Below are 17,021 nucleotides of genomic sequence, written 5' to 3'. Positions count from 1 at the left end.
GTTTTTTAGAAGGTATTAACAACCTTACCTTCTAAGCTAATTATAATTTCTTGATGGAGGATATTCATGATCTCTACACTGTCATTCCACAAGATATGGGGTCTGACTGGGTAGTAGATTTTCTCCACTCTAAGGGAGCTAATCAAGATGAAATTAATTTAGTAAAGAGGTTGTTGGACATCGTCTTGTCTAATAATTTTATTTTATTTAATAGTGAATACTTCCTACAAACTAGTGGGGTGGCGATGGGTTCTCCCTGTGGTGCCAACTTTGCAAACATCATGATGGCACACTGGGAAAGGACCTATCTATTCAATAGTGAGGTTGTTATAAATAATATTTTTGGTACACGTTACCTGGATGATATCTTTGTAATTTGGAAGGATAACAAAGACTCTGCACTTGAGTTTGTTAAGAGAAGTAATGAAAGCACATCTTTTTTAGAGTTTACCTTCCAATTTGATACTGTCTCTATCACATTTCTAGATGTCCATTTAATGAAAGATACAACCAATAACAGGTACCTTGCAAATTTTTTTAGAAAACCTACTTATTCTAATACTTTCCTCCACTTTGACAGTGCCCACCCCTTCCACCAGAGAAAGGCCGTTGTAAAAGGCCAGTTGGTAAGGGCGGCCAAGATGACATCTTTATGGGAAGATTTTATATCTGAATGTGAATTATTGAAGGGGATGTTCCTTAAGAGGGGTTACCCCTTACCGCTACTAGACGAACTTACCCTTGAAGTATGTACCAAACAGCTGCACGGGTACTTCCAACCCATTTTAGGTAAGGGTGTACATGGGTTTGAACAAACTGGGTCTCCAATTATGATTACTGACCAGCAAGAGGTAAATTTTAACCATCATAGTAACCTTATTACTACATATTCCAGTGATATAAGCATTATTAAAAAATGTCTTAAATAAAAACTGGGGTTTATTCAATGTAGAAACTTCCCTTCTTCTAAAAATTGGGGTATTCCCAAAAGTTATTTTTAGAAGAGGCTCCAGATTAAAAATGCTTCTGGAAATTACGGGTAGAAATGATTTAACCTCTTATGGTATGAGGAAGTGTGGGAGGTACTCGCAGTGTAAATTCGTTGACAGTACTAAAAACCTTTATAATCATTTATACCGTTCATCAAGTAAAGGGTAAATATTCCTGTGAAACTGAAGGACTGATTTACTTAGCTAGGTGTCACTCATGTTCCGTATTTTATATCGGACAGAGAGGTGCTTTAAACAACGGATATACAAGCACCAGTATAATATAAGTAAAAAGAATACCAATAATGCCTTAGCTAAGCACATTTCTACCCATCATGAAAATTTCTTTCATTATATTATTATAGATCAAGTGAAGAAAAATCCTAGAGGGATTCGGCTCTGAAACTTGAGGAAAGGGAACTGCTGTGGCAGCTTCATGTTAATTTGTGCCCCCAGGTCTTAATGAAAGTTGTTCATTAGCATGTATTCTTAAACTCGGAGCCCTGGTCAGATAAGTCCCATCTGTATGTATGTATATATATATATATATATATATATATATATATATATATATATATATATATGTTAGCCCATATCCATAAGTAAACATTTTATGCTATTTGGTATTATGTCCATGTTCAAATATGTTATAACCCTATTATTGGACTTTATAAATTTTTTATTGTAATTAATTTTTATGGAGATTGAGTAATTTAAGTTAGTGTGACTCATTTAACTCATTTGTGAACGTAACTTTACTGCTGCTGTTTCTTTAAATGGATTCTTTAATGTCATCAACTTTTTGGCGGACTGTTTAAATAGTAGTATATTTTGTAATTATTTTATGTGAAGAAGTTCATTTTACTGCTTGGTGAATGAAAGTGCTAATAAATAATATTTTACTGAGCCGGCTTTGTTCTTGTTCCTCTCCGTGTTGCTTTTTAACAGTTTGTCCATTTTGGTGAACTCCAATATGAACATTAACCCAATCAGAGGAGCAAACATAGATCCTCACCTACCGAATCCTATCAGTGAACCATTTGCAGAACCATTCAACCATTTATGGATTAATGCACAACTGTTTCATGGAGACAATAGTCACATTAATGTACAGCTAATAGGCTGATTGCTGCAGGATATTCTCCCACCCTCCATCTCTTTAATGATGTGCTTCTGTTGGGTCTGACAGCTTCGTGTTCAAAGTAACTGCTACACCACACTTGATGTTAGGGGTTACTGATTTGTTATACAAATATCTGTATACAGGTAATTAATTGTTATTGTTTTTTCTTTCATTTTTGCTGAGGTTAGTATTTTGTGTGGTTTTACTATACAGATATCGTTATTTGTTAGCATTCTTTCTTTGAAGCTTTTTTTTTTTTTTTTTGATTATTAGAAGAACATTTGTTGGTATAATAACACTGTTACCTATTGAACAGAGTAAGTAATGTTTTTTCTTTTACACAGCTGAGCAACCTTCAGGTATCAGTATCTCAAGATCGTATCTACATACCCCTAGGAGTACCCTAGATGCTAAAAATATTTAGCCACAGACTGCTGTCAACCTATGGCTTTATTCAAACCATATATACCTGTGCAAAGGATCTCGTTATCTGCATACCTGTTGTTTTGTCGAGTACCCTCTCTCTCAGTTTTCCTTTCTGTCAGTTATATATGCATCTTGCAGTGCATTCATTGATCTTAACTTTATTTTGTTTATCAACTTGATATTATATAATTAGTACAATGCCTTTGTCAAAGCTAAAAATATTAGGCTGAATAATGTTTTTCTTCCAGTACACTGCTGGCTGTGTCATACAAATAGTGTTAATTAGAAAATGTTATTCTTCCTTTGCTAAAGCCATGCAAAGTGGGGTTAATTAATCCAAGCTGCTATGGCCCGAAAAATTACTAAATTAAATTATTTTATCAGTATTGCTGTGTTATTCAGTAAATTTATTTCATTTTTTAAATTCTCACTCTCCTTTATCCTGTGTGATTTTGGTGACATCAACTACTTTTCATTTCATCATATATCACCTGCTGTTACAGACTTATATTAGCCTGCCTTTCAGCTACTTAGCCTGTTCTTTTGTGATATTAACCCTTTCCATATCAGTAATTCCAACAGGTGCCTCAGGTTTTCAATATTAAATTCAGAATCATGCCGCAGTGGTGCAGCGGTTAGCATTGTTGCCTCACAGCAAGAGGTTCTCTGCTTTGATCCTCAGCTGGGGTGCCTTCTGTGCGGAGTCTGCATGTCCTCCCTGTGGTCGCGTGGGTTTCCTCTGGGTGCTCTGGTTTCCTCCCACATCCTAAAGACATGCTGTATGTGGATTGGACACTCTAAATTGGCCCAAGGTGTGAGTGCGTGCATGTGTGTGCCTTCTCTGGAAGGATGGGCGTTGGGCTGGCAACTCAACACCGTAAAACTCCACTGCCAATCATGAGCGGACAGGTGATCCGCTGTGGCAACCCCTAACCTGGAAAAGCCGGAAGAAGTTTGTCAGAAAGGTAGTAATTTTCAATATCATATGCCTTCATAAGTGTATGCAGGATTATCCTAACTGTTGCTAGCAATATATGCATTTAACAAAATCTGCTATTTTTCTTTATATGCTTCATCTACACTCTACACCGAGAAACTGAAACCAGTTAAGAACAGAATATTGCTGAGGATATAAAGCCTGTTTATTCATTCATTTTTACAACAAATCCTACTCTTGTAGTGTGCTTTGTAACCCTTTAAATTACTAGTCTGTTGCATATTCAGTGGTGCTTCCAAAATTTATGGTTACTGTTGCCAAGGGGAATTAAAACACCCATCATCATTTCTCTTCCTTAAAATTGGTAGGTGGAATATCCAAGATGTTTACCTTCCCTGTAAATCTATCTAAAGGAGTAAAAAATCATTAATATACAAATCAACAGGAAAATTAGTTATAATTCCTGTGCATGTTTAGGTATGGGCATGATGTGTTTAAATCACATAGTGTGCATCTGTCATCCTCTTAAGTATTTATTACATGTATAAAATAACCACTGAGGCAGCATTTCAACCATTAGCTGATGTCACAAGTGCAAAATCCACAACATTTCTCTAGATCCTTCTTATTTGTCTTGGATGATACAGAGTTCTGTACAAAGTCATTGGTAGTGACATTTCCAACTGTAATGTTTGTTTTTCTAATGTTTTCATGCAGTGTATTTCAATGTATCAATGATTATTGCTTATTTTTTTTTACTTTTAAAAACATTTGTTTTCATATAGATGGGGATCGCCCCATTTACTACCTTGTCCTTTGGATCCTTTAAGGTCAGGCCAGGCACTGAAGGCTAAATGTCTCAGCTGTTAATGAGCTTCTTCCTGTGCTCATAGTGCATTCTGGGTTTGAATCCTTCCACCTTCATATGCCTGCTATGTGTCTCTGAAAAAGTCACTTGGCCAGACAGTACTCTCAGGTCACCCCTGTAAAGGGATAATTTGTCCAGTCACCTTATCCGGTTATCAAAAGAGGTAAAAATAAAAAAATACAAATTTGTTTATATGCCTCTACAGCAATATGACATCCCTGTCTCAGTTACTATACCTGTAGTAACTTTTATTTTCTGAAGTAAAAGTCTCAGTTCTGGAGTTTTTGGCATGTATATGAGTCATCTTTATATAGTTAACTAAATAGTTTGCTAACGCATCTGGTTTAGAAGAGTGGCCTGTATTAAAGCTCAGTGTCTTGAGCAATTACAGTGGATGACATTACATATTGACTGTTGCTTGCATTGAGAGATAGCTAGCAAAAAATAGACAAAAATATGGGTCAGGTCTGAATTCTGCACAACAATTGTAAGTCTGAAGCTCTGAATGCCATAAAAACTTTGTTATGGTACTGCTTTTAAAAATATATTCCAATCAGCAGCACATATACTAAACATGTACTCTGTGAGTAGTCAGTTAATTTAGTTAATTAATTACATTTGTTAGATAAATGAATTCTACCTTGGAAGTAAAGTAGGTCACATATGAAACGTTTGAGTGGCACTTTTGCTGAATTTTATTCATGAATACATGCACATATATTTAGTATGCCATTTACAGACACTGAAATCCTTTACACTGACTTCATTAACTGTTTATGCATTTCTTTTTCAGCAGGACAGATAACATCGCCACAGTCTGCCCCAGCCAGTATGGAAACAAAAACTAGCTTCAGCAGAGAAAACAGCACTGTTGACCTTGGCAAGGTAAGCATTTTTTTTAGCATTCTTGCAAGTTGACATGTTTACAATGTATGTCATGCCACTCTTACAGTAATATGACTGAACATCCAGAAGCACAGTAGTACAATTTCAGTGTCATCAGTAATCTATTTTCTTTCTAAGTATTTGTCATAACCAAAGCAGGTCAGTAGAATTGAACCATGACCAAAGCAGGTCAGTAGAATTGAACCATGACCAAAGCAGGTCAGTAGAATTGAACCATGACCAAAGCAGGTCAGTAGAATCAAACCATATATATGCTGCGACTGAGCTTTGGTACTTTGAAAATAGGAAGATTTCCTATAAACATCCAGCTAAATAAACCTGAAGCCTGAAACTTCAACCACTATAATGATACACAGCTACAGTGTTGACACCAGGCAGAGTTGAAAACTAGTTAAAAAAACAGAGATGTAATGCAGACTTTTTCACTCCTGACTTTATACTGTAACGGTTAACTATTTGCATTCTTTACACGATCTCTGTGTCACAATGGATGAACTTTATTTTCCTTGATATTCTCATGTTTGAAAGCACATTACTAACAGCCCTGACTCAGCTGTTATTTACCATTAACTAATACAGTACATGCAGGACTATTTTCATCTCTAGCCTTTAAATTTACTCATATATTTTGTTACAAAGTGTAGACTAAGATCATCTCACATGTTTGCCTATAGAAATAGTGCACTAAAATGATGTGGGGAATTTCAGGATTTTCTGATTCAATATTTTGTGCTTTCAATCAAATGAATAGATTCTGCTGAATATATGTCTGGTACTTTATCATCAGTTTAAATGCAGGACAATATTGAATTACATAATTTAGTGTTATCCACAAATCAAAGTTTCCTAAAGTGTCATACTTATCTAATTTGTAACGCTTTGCACAATGAAGCATTTCTGTTGAAATTTGCATATCTTCTGATTTTTAAGATGCAGATGTAATGTGGTACAGCAAAGGACTTATCAGTTTGCTCCAATAAAGTATGAACTGCATAATGTTACATATTTACATTATAGACATTCTTTTGATTGGTTAATGGATAACGTTACATATTTACAGGATAGACATTCTTTTGATTGGCTAATGTTACATATTTACAGCATAGACATTCTATTGATTGGCTAATGTTACATATTTACAGCATAGACATTCTATTGATTTGTTAATGGATAATGTTACATATTTACAGCATAGACATTCTATTGAATGGTTAATGGATAATGTTACATATTTACAGAATATACATTCTATTGATTGGTTAATGGATAATGTTACATATTTACAGCATAGACATTCTATTGAATGGTTAATGGATAATGTTACATATTTACAGCATAGACATTCTATTGATTGGCTAATGTTACATATTTACAGCATAGACATTCTATTGATTGGTTAATGGATAATGTTACATATTTACAGAATATACATTCTATTGATTGGTTAATGGATAATGTTACATATTTACAGCATATACATTCTATTGGTTGGTTAATGGATAATGTTACATATTTACAGCATATACATTCTATTGATTGGATAATGTTACATATTTACAGAATATACATTCTATTGATTGGTTAATGGATAATGTTACATATTTACAGCATAGACATTCTATTGAATGGTTAATGGATAATGTTACATATTTACAGAATATACATTCTATTGATTGGTTAATGGATAATGTTACATATTTACAGCATAGACATTCTATTGATTGGCTAATGCTACATATTTACAGCATAGACATTCTATTGATTTGTTAATGGATAATGTTACATATTTACAGCATAGACATTCTATTGAATGGTTAATGGATAATGTTACATATTTACAGCATATACATTCTATTGATTGGCTAATGTTACATATTTACAGCATAGACATTCTATTGATTTGTTAATGGATAATGTTACATATTTACAGCATAGACATTCTATTGAATGGTTAATGGATAATGTTACATATTTACAGCATATACATTCTATTGATTGGCTAATGTTACATATTTACAGCATAGACATTCTATTGATTTGTTAATGGATAATGTTACATATTTACAGCATAGACATTCTATTGAATGGTTAATGGATAATGTTACATATTTACAGCATATACATTCTATTGGTTGGTTAATGGATATTATACAATTCCTCCTCTAAAACGTGCACGCTGATTGGCCAGCCCAACCAGCGTGCCCGTTGTAAATCCCTCAATATACTAACGGAAAAAGGTCCGGTCGCCCGGACTTTTTCCGTTAGTATAAAACACTGTCTCGCTATGTTAAAATAGTTTAACATAGCAATACAGGTTTAAAAAAAGCAACGCAGATCTCCGTTGCTTTTTTTAAAGCTGTCTCGCTATGTTAAACTCCTTTAACATAGCGACACAGTATAAAAGCAACGGAGATCTTGCCATCTCCGTTGCTTTTAAACCTGTTCGCTATATTAAATGGGTTTAACATAGCGAGACAGCTTTAAAATAAGTAACGGAGATCTCCGTTGCTTATTTTAAAGCTGTCTCGCTATGTTAAACCCATTTAACATAGCGAAACAGTAAAAAGCAACGGAGATCTTGCGTTCTCCGTTGCTTTTGCCCACAGCTCTGATGTACTGCGTAGGCATGCGCAGTACATCAGAACTGCCACGGAATACCAAACAGCTGTGGAAGGGCAGCAAAGAGGCATTATACAATGCCATTATTTAAGAAAAGTAATTATTTCTTTTCTTAAATAATGTCATTATAATAATAACCACTTCTGGGTGTGGGTAATGCTGGATTTACCCACGGTTGTCTTTGTTTGGTCCCTCGGGCTTTGCCCTCGGGACCAAACCACGCCAACCGTGGGTAAATCCAGCATTACCCACACCCAGGCGTGGGTTATTGCTATAATGTTACATATTTACAGCATATACATTCTATTGATTGGTTAATGGATAATGTTACATATTTACAGCATAGACATTCTATTGAATGGTTAATGTTACATATTTACAGCATAGACATTCTATTGATTTGTTAATGGATAATGTTACATATTTACAGCATAAACATTCTATTGAATGGTTAATGGATAATGTTACATATGTACAGCATATACATTCTATTGATTGGTTAATGGATAATGTTACATATTTACAGCATATACATTCTATTGATTGGTTAATGGATAATGTTACATATTTACAGCATAGACATTCTATTGATTGGCTAATGTTACATATTTACAGCATAGACATTCTATTGATTTGTTTGGATAATGTTACATATTTCAGCAGACATTCTATTGATTGGTTAATGGATAATGTTACATATTTACAACATAGACATTCTATTGATTGGTTAATGGATAATTTTACATATGTACATTATAGACATTCTATTGATTGGTTAATGGATAATGTTACATATTTACAGCATAGACATTCTATTGATTTGTTAATGGATAATGTTACATATGTCAGCATAGACATTCTATTGATTGGTTAATGGATAATGTTACATATTTACAACATAAACATTCTATTGACAGGTTAATGGATAATTTTACATATTTACATTATAGACATTCTATTGATTGGTTAATGGATAATGTTACATATTTACAACATAGACATTCTATTGATTGGTTAATGGATAATGTCACATATTTTCAGCATAGACATTTTATTGATTGGTTAATGGATAATGTTACATATTTACAGCATAGACATTCTATTGATTGGTTAATGGATAATGTTACATATTTACAACATAGACATTCTTTTGATTGGTTAATGGATAATGTTACATATTTACAGCATAGATGTTCTATTGATTGGTTAATGGATAATGTTACATATTTACAGCATATACATTCTATTGATTGGTGAATGGATAATGTTACATATTTACAACATAGACATTCTTTTGATTGGTTAATGGATAATGTTACATATTTACAGCATAGACATTCTGTTGATTGGTTAATAGATAATGTTACATATTTACAGCATAGACATTCTATTGATTGATTAAGAGATAATGTAATATATTTACAGTATAGACATTCTATTGATTGGCTAATGGATAATGCCACATATTTACAGTATAGACATTCTATTGATTGGTTAATGGATAATGTGACATATTTACAGCATATACATTCTATTGATTGGTCAATAGATAATGTCACATATTTACAGTATAGACATTATATTGATTGGTTAATGGATAATGTGACATATTTACAGCATAGATGTTCTATTGATTGGTTAATGGTGTTACTAGTTTAGAAGCCCAAAGGCAGCTGGATGGTGCAAAGGTAGTATGAAGCCCTTTGCTGTCGACAATCTAACTGTTATGATGAAGAAGCAGCAGGATTATTATTTTTTTCTGAGAAGAAGCTTGAAAATACTAATGTATTTGAAGAAGTGGTATTTATGATTGGATGTACTGTGACTTCTTTAAAAATGCTGGGAAAAAATGGAAGAAGGAAAAAGAGGAAAAACAATGAATTATAAGGGGAATGGAGGGATCTTCAAGTTACATTTTGGGGAAGATCAGAAATAGATTTAAGAAGCAGGGAGAGATGGTAACCATCATAGGTTCATAGAAGGTTAATAGGCTATTGGCCCTAGGGCTTTTATAACCGTAGCCATCTTATACAATTCTTCCCTTATTGACCAGGTTGCATGGTCTATATTTGCAGTTTGAGTCTATGATCAGCACCCTCTGCCCTTATCCAAGAGGGACATAGGTGACACCCCTGGGGTAAATTTATGGTCTCCCATCCAGTTGTCTAAGTTACACTTAAATAGTGTCATTGAGGATGTCTGTTTTACATGAACTGGGAGCTTGTTCCAGAGGAATGGCGATCTCTGGGAGACATATCTGTCTCTTCAACATGCCCTGTTAATGTTTCAGGCTAGGTTAAGATCCCAAAAGCATGTGTATCTTGTCCCATTTGACTTGTGGATGTGCAGAATTTCTATTAGGGCAGGGACCAAGACTGCTCTGCTGGCCAGGCACACGTCGTCTCTCAGCAGTGTACAGATTACAGTGACAGGGCTTTCAGTCTGTCCTTGTAGGTCATGTGTTGAAGGCCCTGAATTTTCTTGTTGAGAAACCTCTGAGTTCTCTCCAGCTGTTGCAGTTGTCTGATGAGGTACATATAGAAAGGAGCATTGTATTCTATTAGTAGTCTGATGAGGGATGAGTATAGAGGAGCTATAACATCCTTAGCTCTGGATGTGCTGCCCTTACTTATGAGATGTGTACCTTAGAAGGCCTTCCTTACCACTGTGGACACATGGTGATTGAAGTTAAGGTTGTTATCATCCTGTGTTCCCAAATCTCTCACCACAGGGTTTGAGCTAAGGGGGGTATTGTTAATATTGTAATTTGCAGGAACTTCCCCTTTGCAGAAAGGGATGACAATACATTTTTTTTGCGTTTAAAGTCCGTGACTTTGGCACAAATCAGTTGTCTGTGTAAGCCCTTTTTGTAGTATGTCAGCATCATTGGGGGGGGGGTTCAGTGATTGCACCCAGTTTGCAGTCATTGTGAACCTGGTAAGCCACAGGCTATCTATTTTCACCTGAACTTCTAACAAATAGATTCCAAACAGCTCAGATCCTTGTGTTACACCACTGGTAACTGGTCTGCTGGTAGAGGTGGAATCGCCAACTTTGACTGTATGTGTTCTGTCAGTGAGCCATTTAGCTACCCATCAAGTGACATATGGCTTAATTCCCAGCTGGGTGAGTTTCTCAGTGATGCCTGAGTGGGGGATTGTGTCAAAAGCCTTGGCTAAGTCAAGATAGGCTGTAGGTATTTCTTTGCCTTCATCCATGGCTTTGATTACTTTATCGATGAAGCCCACCAGGTTAAATAAGCATGATCTACCCTTAAAAAAGCCACATTGGGTTGGGTCAAGAGTTTCAAGGTCACCAATGTCTTTGTAGATAAGGTCCATGATGATTCTCTCCATACTCTTACAGATAAGGCTGGTTAGGCTTATAGGTTTATAGATCCCAGGGTCAGTTGGTGGACCCCGTTTGTGCAAGGGAATTACTGTTGCTGTTTTCCACTCTGCTGAGGCAAAGTCAGTACTTAGACTGTGGTTGTAAAGAGTGCCAAGTGGTTCCACTAGGTCTTGTTTTAGACCATTTAGTAGGCAGCCTGGGATTTTATCCGGTCCCAGAGAGGCTGTGTTTTTGGCCATGGAGAGTGCGGTTATGACCTGCTCTTTGGAGATACTAAGTAGAGGACTGGTGACAGGTATGCTTTGGGGTATGTCTTGTGGGGACAGGGGGTGATGTTTGCTCCAAATCTGTCTGCTAGCGGGTTGGCGATGTCCTCAGAGTCTGTATGAGTGGTACTGTTCACTACTAATTTGGCACAAAGCTGGCCCTTCACTTTTAGATTTCTGATGTAGCTAAAGAATGCCTTGTGATGGTCTTTAGCTAGGGGATGCTAGTTTAGCTTTGTAACTGGCTTTTGAAGACTTTACAAGACAGTAAATGCAATCTGAGAGTCATGCTGCTCAATGCTAGAAGTCTAAATCTCAAGATACACTTGCTCGAAGCACTCCTCAAAATGGAGAACATTGACATTTGTGCTGTACCAGAGACCTGATTTAAAGCAGCAGAAAGCACCCATGCACAACCATTCTATAACTCATTCCACACCTTTCGGCCCCAGAACATGGACCGAAGCTCCAAAGGCAGTGATGTCTCCATATTCATAAAGGATATGCATACCTCCAGACTAGTAGCCCAGCATAACGCATCTGAGACACTTCAGGTGCAACTAACATTGGGTATGTCGGTGATTCAGGTCGTAGCCTGTTATAGATCCCCAACCATGTCCCAAGACTCTCACCCCATGTTCCTAAGCACCCTAGAAACTATTAGGGTCCAACCTAACACTCTCATACTAGGTGACTTCAACTACCCCTCCATCAACTGGGAAAACTACTCATACACCAATACACTGGCCCACCACTTCCTGGAATTCATCAATTCCAATGCCCTGGACCAGTTTATTCTTACCCCCACTAGAAGAAGCAACATCCTTGACCTGGTTATTGCTAACAATGGACAACCATTTCTCTACACCAATAGTCAATTCCCCCTGGTTAGATCTGATTGCAAACTAATCACCATGGAAATCCACATCGCACCCACACCCTCTGCAAAGGTAACCACCATGAAAACCTTCTCCAAAGCTAACTTTGGGATCCTAAAAACAGAGGTGGCTAACTTCACGCCACCCATGTCAATGGAAAATAGATGCATGACTGTCAAATCATACACCAATGCACTGTACAAACATGTACACAAATGCATGGAACTAGTCATACCAAACAGAACCAAGACACTCTCCTCCAAAAAAAGAAGCCAATCTGGTGGTCCCCTGTCATTAATAAACTGTAAAACAGGAGGAAGAAACTGTTGCAGAAAAAGGTAAAGTCCCAAGACTGGAAAAACTCCCTTATTAGCCTCAACAAAAAGTTGAGATCCCTCATCAAAACCTCTAAAGCCAGCTATGAAGGCAGAATTGCAGCAGACACTAAAATCAGTCACAAAGCCTTTTATAGTTATATCAAGAATCCTCACGGCAATACCCAGCTTTGCTCTGAGTTACTGCACAATGGTACCTCCTATACTGAGCCAACAGATATTGCCAACATACTGGCCGACAGATTCAGTGCCAACTTTACCTCCCCCAAAGGACCAATCACAATACCGAAGAAGTGCCAGGCACCCAGAATTAATGCAGCACAGGTTAAAGCTGCATTGTCCAAGGCCAAGAATACAGCTTCTATGGGACCTGGCAATATCCCTGGATGTGTTTTACATAAACTACAAAGTGAACTGACACCACATATGTGTGCCCTGTTCAGTCACAGCCTCACCTCACACCTTGTCCCTACCAAATGGCACACTGCTGCAGTCATCCCTCTCCATAAATGAGGAGTAACTACAGACTCTGGGAATTATCACCCCATTAGCCTGATGAGTCTGATATGTAAGGCTATGGAGTGCATCATCACAGACCTAATTAACAAGGATATAGGGAATCTCCAAACTCTAGATCCCATGCAGTTTGGTTTTGTGAAAGGTAAATCATGCCTGCTCAACCTGGTTGATTTCTTTGAGTCAGTCATCAGAGCTGTGGATAAGGGCAAGGCAGTTCATAAAGCCTACCTCGATCTGGACAAGGCCTGTAATACTATTTCCCACTCAGTAATTATTGATAAACTCACCAAATTAGGCATCAACCCCTATATCACTAGGTGAGTTGCAAATTGGCTCACAGATAGAAACCACAGTGTGAAAGCAGTGGACTCCAAGTCAGACTGCTGACTAGTCACAAGTGGAGTCCCACAGGGATTGGTCCTGGGTCCTTTCCTATTTGGCATCTACTTCTCAGAAGTCCAGGCCAACACAGAGGGACTCTGGCTGACCAAGTTCACAGATAACTGAAAGCTGGAAGCCATTATTAACTCCCCAAGTGATGTAGACATCCTACAGAAAAGCCTCACTGAGACCAATGACTGGTGTCGAAACCATGGCCTTAAAATTAATGCCAAAAAATGTGTCGTCATCCCCTTTGGGAAAAACTCAGTTCCCACTAATTACCACATCGATGGGAGCCCACTGAATAGTGAAGGTATTATAAGAGATCTGGGGACAGCAACCTCTCCTTTGACCACCACAATGCCACTGTGGTCAGAAAGCCCTTCTATGTGGCAAATATCATTACCAAAGGTTTTGCATCCAGGAAGAAAGAGGTCATCATCTCTCTCTACTCTTCTGTCATTAGGCTAATCATCGAGTATAATGTCCCATTTGGCATGTACCTCACTAGACACATGCAACAGCTGGAAAAGCCACAAAAGTACCTCATGAAGAGGATCCTAAGCCTTAAACACATGTCTTACATGGACAGAGTCAAAAACTCCAGCTAGTCACATATTGTCTACTAAGAGGCAATCTCTGCATGGCTTACAAAGCCATGTCTGACTCAGCTCTGTTAGAAGTGCTACATCTAAAGAAATCCCAATCCCTCCACAACACATGCTTCATAGACCTCAACCTCATTACCACAATCACCAGAGCAAGCTGGAGGGACAGGTTCATAACCTAGAGACTGCCCATGCTCTGGAATAGACTTCCCATACATGTTAAGCAGAGTGCCTGACTGGCCCTCTTCAAGAGAAATCACCCCGGAGATCACTCCAGTGGCTATACTTGATAGAGGCACTGGGAACTAATGTCGGGTGGCAGGATGCCAGGGCACTTCTATGGGCTAGGCTTGTAATGGCTCCAGGGCCATTAGCCTGGTACACACCCATGAACCTGTCTAATTTTCTTGTTCTAGCTGTGGAGGGTGTCCTTCCTCTGCTGTTAGTTCCCTCTTGTTCTTAGACATTAGTTTCTTCCACTTGTTACATAACCTATTTACGCTTGATGTGTACACCTCTATATGGGAGTCATTGTTGACAGTGGTAGCAGGGGGTTTGAAACTATTTATGCCATTACTTAGGAAGCTATAGTTTGCTTTGGAGAAATTTTTCATCTTTTTTGCTCTCGGGAGGACATCAAGTATGATCGTTATTTTGAATGAGACTGATTTATGATCAGACCTTACAGGGACAGCAAAACACAGGGGTAGTGCATAGACCCTCTATGTTGGTGAGTACTAAGTCTAGGACATTTGAGCCACTTTTGGGGGTGCAGGCTATCTGTTCCAGAGCGTTTGTATTAACAAAGTCCAGGAACCTAAGGACAATCATGTTTATGCTCATATATAACTCCCAGTCTCCTGAAGGATAGTTGAAATCACCCATGAACAAGGTGTATGGCTGTATATTGAGTGACTCAAGAAGGTCCAGGTAGGCAGAGTGGTTCATGTTGTTCATGGTGGGAGACCTATAACGGAGACACATCCCCCGCTAATTATGTGTGTGTGTGTGTGTATATATATATATATATATATATATATATATATATATATATATATATATATATATATATATATATATATATATAAAAATATATATATATATATATATATATATATATATACATATATATGTATGTATATAGGTTTACTATCAAAATGCCGACGTGCAATTGCACGGCTATGAAGTATTCGAACAACATATGTTCGAATACTTCATAGTTCGGCAGGTGATGTGAGCGAACGTTATCATTGCGAATGGACTGTGCATTCGCAATTATAACGTTCGCTCATGTAAGGGGATCGTGGTTAGGGAAATACATCCCTTTCCTCACTGTAGGGGATGTGGGGGGTGCAGGGGGGCTTGCCCCCCTGCATAGATGTGAGTGTAGACTAGTTAGGTAGGAAGTTAAGGGAAGGGTGGAAGTGCTGTCAATTGTCGAGCAACATTTTTGACAATTAACAGCTGTTTTCGACATTAGGTGCATACGGTAATGTTCATTTCCGATGTTAAATTTCAAAGTTAGGTACACTTTTTTTTTTATTTTCGAATTTTTGATAGTAAACCACATATATATATATATATATATATATATATATATATATATATATATATACATATACATATATAGTATATAAATATATATATTTATATACTAATTCTGAGACACATCCTCTGCTAATTATATATATTAATTCTGAGACACATTACCTGCTAGTTATATATATTAATTCTGAGACACATTCCCTGCTAATTATATATTAATTCCAAGACACATCCCCTGCTAATTATATATATTAATTCCGAGACACAAACATTGTTAATTATATATTTACTAATTCCGAAATACATCCCTTGCTAATTGTATATTCTAATTCCGAGACACATCCCCTGCTAATTATATATACTATTTCCAATACATATCCCTTGCTAATTTTTATATGTATATATATATATATATATATATATATATATATATATATATATATATACACACACATACTAAATCCGAGACACATCTGTAGAACAGAGCATGTGCTATAAGTTTAATAAGCATTTCAAAGTGAGGGCAAGTGCATATAATTAGAGAGCACATGCAGGCAACAGTGCCATTTTGAGAGAACAGCCAGAGTGTTAACATGTATGAGTGACGTAGTCAGTCTGTTTATAAATGTATTTAAGTTTAAGTTACTAATCCTCAATCCTGATGTGTTTGTGTATAATAAAGCTGCTTGAACCGAACCCACAGCTGCTCATCTGTTTTATCCTGACAGGATGAGTGACATGGTTTCAGAACCGAGATAGAGTGTGCAACTTCTTCAAGCCATGAGGAGCAGAGTTAAAGATGAAGGTACATTGAGCAGATTAGGTGATACAGTGCTCAATCAATTAAAAAAGGCCAGAAATGAACTGCATGTAACCAAAACTTGCATAAAGGATTTACTTTGTAAAGAAAATGATACGAAGCATTTGCTAAGCATAAAATGGATTATTAATCAAACAAACGGCACAAAACACATTATTGATTAAATAAAATATTTGAAACCATGATATTTGATAGAATTATCAGAAATGCTTATGTGAGTGTTCAGAGTTACTTCCGATTTGCATAACACGCATGTTAAAAGTAAAATGAGCACAAGAAAAGTATAAAGAGCATGATAAGAGGTCAAACTGACATAATGAGTACAATAAAAGGGGCAAACTAAGCATAAAAAAGCAAGGTGACTGCATGTTTTTTAGTAAATAGCCATGGTTTGACATGGGACACTATTTTGCGCTGACCAAAGCTATTATAACTAGAGTCGTTTGACGT

The 17,021-nt window shown here is 36.8% G+C and overlaps 1 protein-coding gene across 1 annotated transcript in view; it reads left to right on the top strand.

Annotated features, from left to right (window-relative positions):
- The window catches only part of SLC4A10 (solute carrier family 4 member 10), a 3,247,445-nt gene that overhangs the window by 1,686,677 nt on the left and 1,543,747 nt on the right, over positions 1-17,021 (top strand). Inside the window, exon 7 of the mRNA XM_044074780.1 lies at positions 5,137-5,228. Within this exon, the coding sequence (XP_043930715.1) occupies positions 5,137-5,228 (92 nt within the window). The remainder of the gene's footprint in view (positions 1-5,136; positions 5,229-17,021) is intronic.

The sequence above is a fragment of the Protopterus annectens genome, chromosome 6.part0, assembly GCF_019279795.1.
Source record: "Protopterus annectens isolate FY-2018-M chromosome 6.part0, PAN1.0, whole genome shotgun sequence".
NCBI classification, from domain to species: domain Eukaryota; kingdom Metazoa; phylum Chordata; order Ceratodontiformes; family Protopteridae; genus Protopterus; species Protopterus annectens.
This window is presented reverse-complemented; position numbering and strand designations above follow the sequence as displayed.